This window comes from Acanthisitta chloris, unplaced genomic scaffold (assembly GCF_000695815.1).
Source record: "Acanthisitta chloris isolate BGI_N310 unplaced genomic scaffold, ASM69581v1 Scaffold19124, whole genome shotgun sequence".
Classification (NCBI taxonomy): Eukaryota; Metazoa; Chordata; class Aves; order Passeriformes; family Acanthisittidae; genus Acanthisitta; species Acanthisitta chloris.
The window spans coordinates 1-8515 of NW_008670048.1; the positions used below are offsets into that span (position 1 = coordinate 1).

The window sequence follows — 8515 nt, forward strand, 5'->3', positions numbered from 1 at the left end:
CCCCTGCTGCTGCCCCCGGCCCCTGCTTGTGCCCCCTGCTGCTGCCTCTTCCAAAGGGCCGATGGGTGTGCAGCCACATCTCGTGGCTGCCTGCTGACCACTGAGCCTCAGCAGATGACCTGCTGCCTTCTCACTCCTGACTCTTCCCCAGGCTGGATCTGCCTGAAACTAACTGGGAAGCATGTCTGGGCTAGAGCTGATCCTGACAACAACAACAACATAGTTTGCTTTTTTTTAATCTGGACCATCATTGGTTCATCAAGCAGCCTCGGGTCTGTTCTTCTTCACACAGTTCAGAGGTGGGGGGCAGGAGGAGTGCAAGAAATTTCCTTCTTCATGGTACCCTCTTGTGCTGGGTTAAATGTGTTGTGAAATTACTGGTTTAGTACTCTAGGCCTCCTCCACTTTTTATTTGGTTTAAATTAGAAAATAGTTTCAGTCCATTTCCATCCCCCTAAACGTGATCTTAGGTGAAATGGCATTTCTGCTCTAGTACCAGGAAGAATGCTGGTGGGAATGTGCCACAGAGGAGGAAAAGACCACTTGTAAAACTTTAGATTACAGCTCCCCCTGTTGGGTTTTTACCACAGTTGTCACCTCAAAATAGTGTTTAGGTCAGTCAGTCTTGCAGAATTTAATTCAGCCAAGCCCCCCTCTCTCTACAAACCTGACATAAATGTGCAGTATTTTATGATATTGCTTCATATTAAATACTGAGATCTTATAATCAGCAGGCTGGGAAGGCAAGTATGGGAATTGTATACTAGATTTCCTCTGAAAGAATGGTTACAACTAATGATCCTGTTCTGCTGAGTCTTTCAGTGTTAGTATTCCTAGAAACACTGTTAGGAAGGGTGAGATTGCCTCTGAAGGTGATCCCTTGGTGGCAGGCAGTGCTTTCAGATATGTTCAGCATAAGGTACACACCTTATGTGTGTGTACAGCAGAGTCCATCTCGGCAGATCAGAGACTCACAGGGTTGGAGGAGACCTCTAAGATCATCAAGTCCAACCATTAACCTGTCATTCTACTGTAACCCCTAAACCATAATCTCCAGCACCAGATCCAGACACCTCTTAAACACCTCCAGGGATGGTGACTCCACCACCTCCCTGGGCAACCTATTCTGTGCCTGATCCACCCTAACAGGGAAAACATTTTTCCTAACAGTTGTAGAGTTATCTGTTAAGAATCATGAGGAATTTGCATTGGAAGGCAGACTTACGGGTTTTTTCTTTTCTTTTTTTTTTTTTTTAAATTCTCAAAGCTAGCAAAACTTTCTCATTTTCCACGTGGTTAAGTGCAATACTTGGGAAATAGACATAAAACCAAGCACTTCACAATTTCAGTATATGCTGTAATTTTTGTTGCAATATTATGTAAATATTTAAAGGAACAAACAACACACAGAGCTGTAACCACAAAACTAATTTAATGTTGCGGGAAATGTTTCAGTCACACAGCTCATAACCCTTCACATCTATGTGGACTTATGTTAGTGTAAAGTTTCTAGTGGTAGGAAATCATGATTTTAAAAAGCTTTAGATGCAGAAGCTAATTTAAAGAAACGTCTATGTTGTTTGCTTCAGAAATTTAAAAGTCACTAAAGGCGAAGGTGAAGGTTCTTCACGCCAGTGCTGCTGAGCAGTTGCAGTGGATTTGTTTTATGCCGTGAGCAAGTAATACCAGCACTCATTGTGAAAAGAAAACAGTGTAAAAAGATTGCTTTAGAGGCTGTTTATCTCTTTGATCACTCATTTTAAGGTAAAGAAATCACAGAGGGATGAAGTGAAGGCCAAATTGTGCCTTTATTATTTGAAAGCTTTGCTCTGTATGAATGTTAATGCTTGTGTGTGAAATGTTTTCAGCACAATGATTTCACTATCTGTTCCCTCCAAGGCATGCTATGGAATCTTAAAAGTACCTGAAGGGAGCTGGCTGTGTCGCACCTGTGTCCTGGGAATACATCCTCAGTGCCTCCTGTGTCCCAAAAGAGGAGGTGCCATGAAAGCCACCAGGACAGGGACCAAGTGGGCACATGTGAGCTGTGCTCTCTGGATTCCAGAGGTAAAAACCTGCTTGCTGTCTCTGTCTGGCATTGGACTGGGCTGTACTCTGACGAGTCTGCACAGTCTGTGAACACTGGCAGAAAGTCCAGCGTGTGCTCCATGAATGAGTCACTTTGTCACCTGCATTTACTCAACAGTCACTTCTCGGTGTCACCGTGTCTGAGTGACCTGCTAGAAAGGGTTACTGATGTAAGCTGCGTCTTACAGCTCTTCCATTCTTTCTTTTGTGTTTTGTTGAACTTGTGTGCTCAGATACGTGTATCATTTGCATGAACACTTCTGCTTTTTTATTTGGTTTTGCATTCTTACTACAGGATGTGTGCTAAGATTTGTAGTTAAGGTTTCTTTGAACTGAATTTTTTCTCTATTGCTGGTGAGACGAGACTTTTTATCTCTGCTATATTTCTTAAGTAAAGGCTTTATGATACATCTGTGCATACCTATATGGAGAGTTTCGTAATGAAGTTTTACGCGTCTTCCTCCGTTTTGAATCGAGTTTAGCATTGCAGTATAATTCTGTAAAAGGGAATGTTGACTTGGGTGTAGATGGAGTTTGTGTTTAATTTTGTACTTGGAATGTTTGTATTCTTCCTGGTAAGATTCACAAATCCATTGTGATGGGCAGTTTAATGTGCAGCAGGAGCCAGATATGTCAGCAGTGTGACATCAAGGACACTATTTTCTGAACCTTCTGCTCCCAAGTGCAGCCAGACCTCACAAGTGCAACACTTGGGGGAAGATGTTAAGATTCTGGGTATTTTTTAAGTTGGAAACCAGATGTCATGTGTAATTTGTAGCTGTCTCAGGCATGTGTCTGCTTTTTAAGGAGGTGATCTTTGCAGTTGCACTTTTCCTTTCAGGCCCACTTGTAGTTCCTGGTGTCTCTTCCACTTTCAAGGAGTGAGGATTTGAGGAAAAACTCCAAAGAATTATTTAAAAATAAAAAAAAAATATATCACTTCTCCTCCTGTACTTCCGAAGTGTCTTGGCTGGAAGCTCTCCTGGCTCTGAGCAGACTGGTTTTCCTAAAAGGTCCTTTCTGCATGTGGTTGCCTTGCTGTTCTTGCCAGCAGAAGGGGAGCAGTGAGGTTTGGGAAGCCCATGATGGCAGGGCAGGGAGCACACACTGCCTGCCTGCCTACCCACCTCCCTGGGGCTGAGGGAAAGAAGCTGCTTGGGGAGCACCTAGGTGGGAGAGCTTGAATCCAGCTGCTTCCACAGCCCATTCAGTGATTCCAGGCCTTGGGCATCTCCTCCCCTCCACACCAATACCAAGTGTGTCAGGCATAGTGAGTAGGTGGCACCTGCCAGTAGGGATGGAAAATGCCTCTTGGATCCATTCTCTCTCTCAGGCTCATGTGTTGTCACTTGTAAAACAATTCAGTCAGCAGAGGAAACAGAGAAACCTTCATGTATCTGCGAAAATGGCAGGTCAGTGCCTGTCTGGAGAGTCCATGTGGCATTATATGCTGCAGGGGACAAGAAAGACCTGGAGTTTGAAGACCTAGGGATGGATGCTTTCTGGGAGACAGTGTACTCTCATCTATTTTTCCTCTCCCCGAGACAGTAGCACACTGGAACTCCCCCAAAAGAAACAGAAGTCACTGCCATTTCCTCTTGTGGCCCTAACAAAGTGAAACAAGGCAGAACACAGAGAGGAAGGGGCTATGAACATGTCTGTGTCTTGTAGCAAAAGGTTCAGAGTGGCTTCCTGAGCCACCAAGTGTAGTCCAGCATTGTTGCAGTCAATTGCATCAGGTATTTTCCTGCATTAACTCATTCTGCATTGTCTTAGTGTTTTTAATTCCCTGACTTCCTTATGAGTTAATGCTGTTGAAAGGCTTTCTTCACCCTCCCTTGACTGATTGGGATGTTTGAAGGTTTTTACTTTTGAAATTGTAGTCACTGTTGGTTTATATACTTTTATTCTTCTGTCTTTGCTGTCTTTCAGTGTAAATTGGTGGTCCATTTTGTGTTTTTTTTAAAAGGCATTCTTCTAAAAAATAAATCAGAAAAGGAAACTGATACCAGAAAGCCTGTACAGAGTGTTTTGAACATCAGGACCCTTCTCTGCCTTAGATATAGCCCATTACAGTTACGTCCTCTGTCAGTGTGCTGTTAGCTGAAGCAGAAGGTGATAACCCAGTTGTAGAGGAAAGGTAAAATTGACTGTCCTTAGCAGCTGTTGTGAGTGGCTGTGCTCAAGACCCTGGTCTGCCCTTCCCAGCCCCTGGTGCAGATCCTTGTGCACTGGTGCAGCATGTGGTGGCAAGGTGAGCAGGGGAGCAGAGGACAGCAGGGTGATGATCATGGGCATTGCAGCTGCAGATAATAGCCTTCAACAACCCATTGTCTTTGCTTTCTCTCACTCTTAAAACTTCTTCAAAGTATAGCAGTCTGCATGTAATCTCATGCAAGGTGAAAATGGCTGGATGTTATGGCAGATGGATCATTTCTGCCTTGGGAGGAGAGTTTTGGGGTGATGAAGTTTGGCCTCTCTGCTCTCTGGATCCCTCATGAGCAGCAAGTTCAAACAGATTGTGCTTTGACTCCTCCTTTGGAATATCAGAAACATGTAGGTGGCAGGAGGCTAGTATAAATAAATTGCACCTGACTCTGTGTCTCTTTGTGCTTTACAAAGTGGAGTAATATAAACAGGCAGCATTACAGGCTGAATGGACAATATTTCCAATATAAAAGTTTCCTGACCTTATGAGCCCTCCCTGTGGAAGGAGCAGGGAGAGTATTAAAAGGGGCAGAGGGAGGAAGGTCTGTGTCAATGTCCAGCTCCTGCTGGGAAGCACAGTGGAAAGCTGGTATTACTCAATCTCCAGAAAATTTCACTGAAGATTCTGGTTTCTTTTTGAAAAGAATCTAGATGGGTTTGCAAATTGATACAATGCCTTAATTCCCAATGGAGTCTTGTCAGTTAGTGTAGTGGTGAGAGTCAATCTTTGTACAGTATTGTTTCAGAAATACCTGAGTGACTTGTAACCAGCTGTTTTGAGCAAGATCATGTTAGGTTCATTGAAGGCTCTTTCCTTTGGGAAGCAAAAGAGCTGCATTTGATGATGTTTACGAGTGCTGGACGTGATTTTGTGGAACCATTCAAGCATTTCAGGAACAGCTTTGTCACTTTTCCACTGATTTACAGGAAGGCCACAACAGATTAAATTTACTTGTCCTCTCTTCCTGATGAGGGCATCACATATTGCTTTCCTGTTCTCACCCTTGTCTGGTAAAACCTGAACCTCTTCTGGAGCATCTCACTAATTGTCTTCCTAGTGAAGACTTCTGGAAATGCCATGCAGCAGGTTGACCTCCATATATTCCAGAAGAGATGGGCTTGCTGTTGGGAGATCAGAGAGTAAAGTACTATAACAAATCTTTTTTGAGTCAGTTTGTCATTAATTCATGAACTGCCAATCAGCTTTTTTAAATGTGGAAATGATGAACCAAGTAATCTCTTGCAAAGCTGTTTTTTCCACCTACTTAAATGATCCTCAGAGCAATGCATGATAAGTGGCAAAAATACTGTTTGAGCATAGCAACTGTGACTTAGCACTGCTATCTTTGGGTAGGTCTACCTCACTGATGAGGTCTGCTGAAGCAAAGCCTTTGCTCCTCAGGGGCTAAGCAGGTATTAAAATGAACACGTGCATCAAGTGATTGATTGATAATGTACCCCCAAAGAGAAGCTAGGAAATTCAGCTTAGTCTGCTGGTTCTTGTAAAGTCACTGGTTTAATTATCACATGCTGAACTAATTTATATAACCTGAATTTCCCTCCAAACTCTTATTTTGGAGTTAATCTGTTAAAATTACTGTAGCATAATGCTCTTAAAGTTTTCTAGAAAAACAAAATAATTGCTGTTCAAATCTCAACCTTGATTGCTTTTTTAACCAGTCAGCTTCATTCTGGCCTCACTGTGCCACAGAGCATGACCTAGGAACCTCCTTTCTTTGCATTCTTAGGTCTGATCCCTTGGAGAAGAGGCCCCTATCCCACCACAGGAAATACTGGTCTGCTCTGCTTGGATCAATTGTTTCTAGAAAGTGTGGAGAGCTCTCTAGTTACAGTCAACATTGTGTTTCTGCCTCAGGCAGGTAGCCCTACAAAGCACCCAGCTGCTAAATTCAAAAAGTGTTCCAAGCTTTTGGAGACTGGTGTTCTTGGGGCATAACTGTTACCCCACTGAAATCTTCTGCCATGTGCCATTCTCATACTGGCCTAGTTCTGCATGTTGGTCATTCAGAGCTGGCCACGTTTTTGTTTCTGCCCTTGGATCAATCCTGTCTGTCAGGAGTGGCTCAGGGATGCCTACAGATATAATTTGTCTGTTTTGATGTCCAAATAATGGAAGACAGTCCTTGTTTCCCTGTATAGACAACAGGCAGCTGAGAAATTTCTATCACAATGGGTATGCAGAAGTTAGTATAACCAAGAATAGGGAAAAGGTGTTATGTGCATATCTGAATGTTTCTTTCTGTTAGTGTTAATATCCGTAATCTGGTCTACCAGGCACAAATGGATCATTCAGATTAAGTTAAGACTAGCACAAGAGAATATATCGTGGTTTGCAGTAAGAGAAGTTTGTCGCATTCTTTCTCAAATCAAATACTTGATGCAGTCTGTAGTTTGGAAAGTGTATTAGAGTCACCTCTTGCATTGGGAGTGCTCAGTGGAGAGGCACAGCTGGGAAGCAAGGCCTGGCTGATAGATCTGCTTCTGCCCCAAATCATGAGCTGGCAGAAGTGTAGATACTGTACCAGACTGGAGATCTTATGGAAGGCACTTTTCAGGTAAGTATGAGTAAGTGTTCCTATTTTATTCTGAGTAGCTTGTATTTTGGTACTTTTAAAGTTAGACATGTGAAAGCAGCACAGGAAAAACAAACAAACCACACGAGAATGGAAATAGACTTAAGCATCACTTCCTGCAGCTTCTGAGCTGGTTCGTAGCAAGGAATGCTGTAGGTGCTTCCAGTGTTTTGAAGAATTGCAACTTTGAGCCACCAGGTTAAGCTAGTAGTAGTATTCCACACTACTGTTTGCATGTGGTATCTTTTGAGCACATGGAGATCTTGCAGCAAGAGAAATGTAGATGTTTTTCTTCTTCTGGTATTAATGGAGAGCTTGTTTTTATTGTCGTGATAACTGCTTTCTGTGCTGTTTTTGTTTACAGGTTAGTATTGCTTGCCCAGAAAGGATGGAGCCAATCACAAAGGTGTCTCACATTCCACCAAGTCGATGGGCTCTAGTGTGTAGTTTATGCAAACTGAAAACTGGTGCTTGCATTCAGGTATGTCCTTGTCCTGCAGTGACTCTGCAGGATAAGTCTATGTCAGAAGGGCAGTTGGGGTTTTGCATTTTGTTCTCCCTGTGTTCAGAGACACTTTACAGTGCAGATGACCATTGGATAGATGTCTCCTGACTGATAGCAAATGAGTTCATTAGCACAGAGATTTAGGAATTAGTCTGGGCTGCATTCTTTTGAATAGGGCTGAAATGTCTAAGACACCACTGTGTGCATCAGAGATGGAAAGAAAGCTCCTTCTGTTGCATACTGTTCACAGACAAGAAAATACTACATTGGATAATACAACCTTCAGAGGGGTTCAATGGATTTTTTTTGAGTGTGTGGGAAATAGGTTTTTGTAGGGATGGACTTCCATGTAATTAAGATAATACTGTCTGTCCTTTTTTTTTGTTTTCTTGTTTGTTGCTACTGTTAGTAATCGAGGGGTTTTGCTTCATTGTGTCTGCAGTGCTCCGTGAAAAGCTGCATCACTGCCTTTCATGTCACCTGTGCCTTTGAGCATAGCTTGGAGATGAAGACTATCCTGGATGATGGAGATGAGGTCAAGTTCAAGTCGTATTGTCTAAAGCACAGCAAGAACAAACAGAACTCGCTGCCTGATGTGGAGGAGCACCCCAAGAGCGTGTCAGAGCAGAAGCAAACCGAGAGCGAGAAAACGAGTTTGCGAGCCCAAAAGCTCCGAGAGCTGGAAGAAGAGTTTTACTCACTAGTTAAAGTGGAGGATGTTGCAGCAGAGCTGGGCCTTCCTAAACTTGCTGTAGACTTCATCTACAATTACTGGAAATTAAAGCGAAAAAGTAACTTTAACAAACCATTGTTTCCTCCCAAGGAGGATGAAGAAAATGGCTTGGTGCAGCCAAAGGAAGATAGCATTCATACTCGCATGAGGATGTTCATGCATTTGAGGCAGGACCTAGAGAGGGTAAGAATTTAAGTGGTAAAGTTTTGAAAAATACTTGCAGGTGAGCAAGGTCTTTGTGGAGGAAAGTGACAGTTGGGAAAGCAAAGGGAGATTTAAAAAATAATCATTAAAAACAAATAAATTAAGGCCTTCAGCTCCAATCTTTTGATATGCTGCACTGCTTGCTGTAGAGACTTTCAGCAGCTGTCACCTCTCAGTCCAGTG

The 8515-nt window shown here is 42.9% G+C and overlaps 1 protein-coding gene across 1 annotated transcript; it reads left to right on the forward strand.

Annotated features, from left to right (window-relative positions):
- Positions 1-1888: 1888 nt before the first annotated feature.
- Positions 1889-8311, forward strand: LOC103801139 (protein Jade-3-like; the record flags this gene model as incomplete). The annotated part of the gene is made up of 3 exons (XM_009073544.1): positions 1889-2067; positions 7255-7371; positions 7838-8311. Coding segments are annotated over exons 1-3 (654 nt in total), but the record flags the coding sequence as incomplete, so codon positions are not given.
- Positions 8312-8515: the final 204 nt, after the last annotated feature.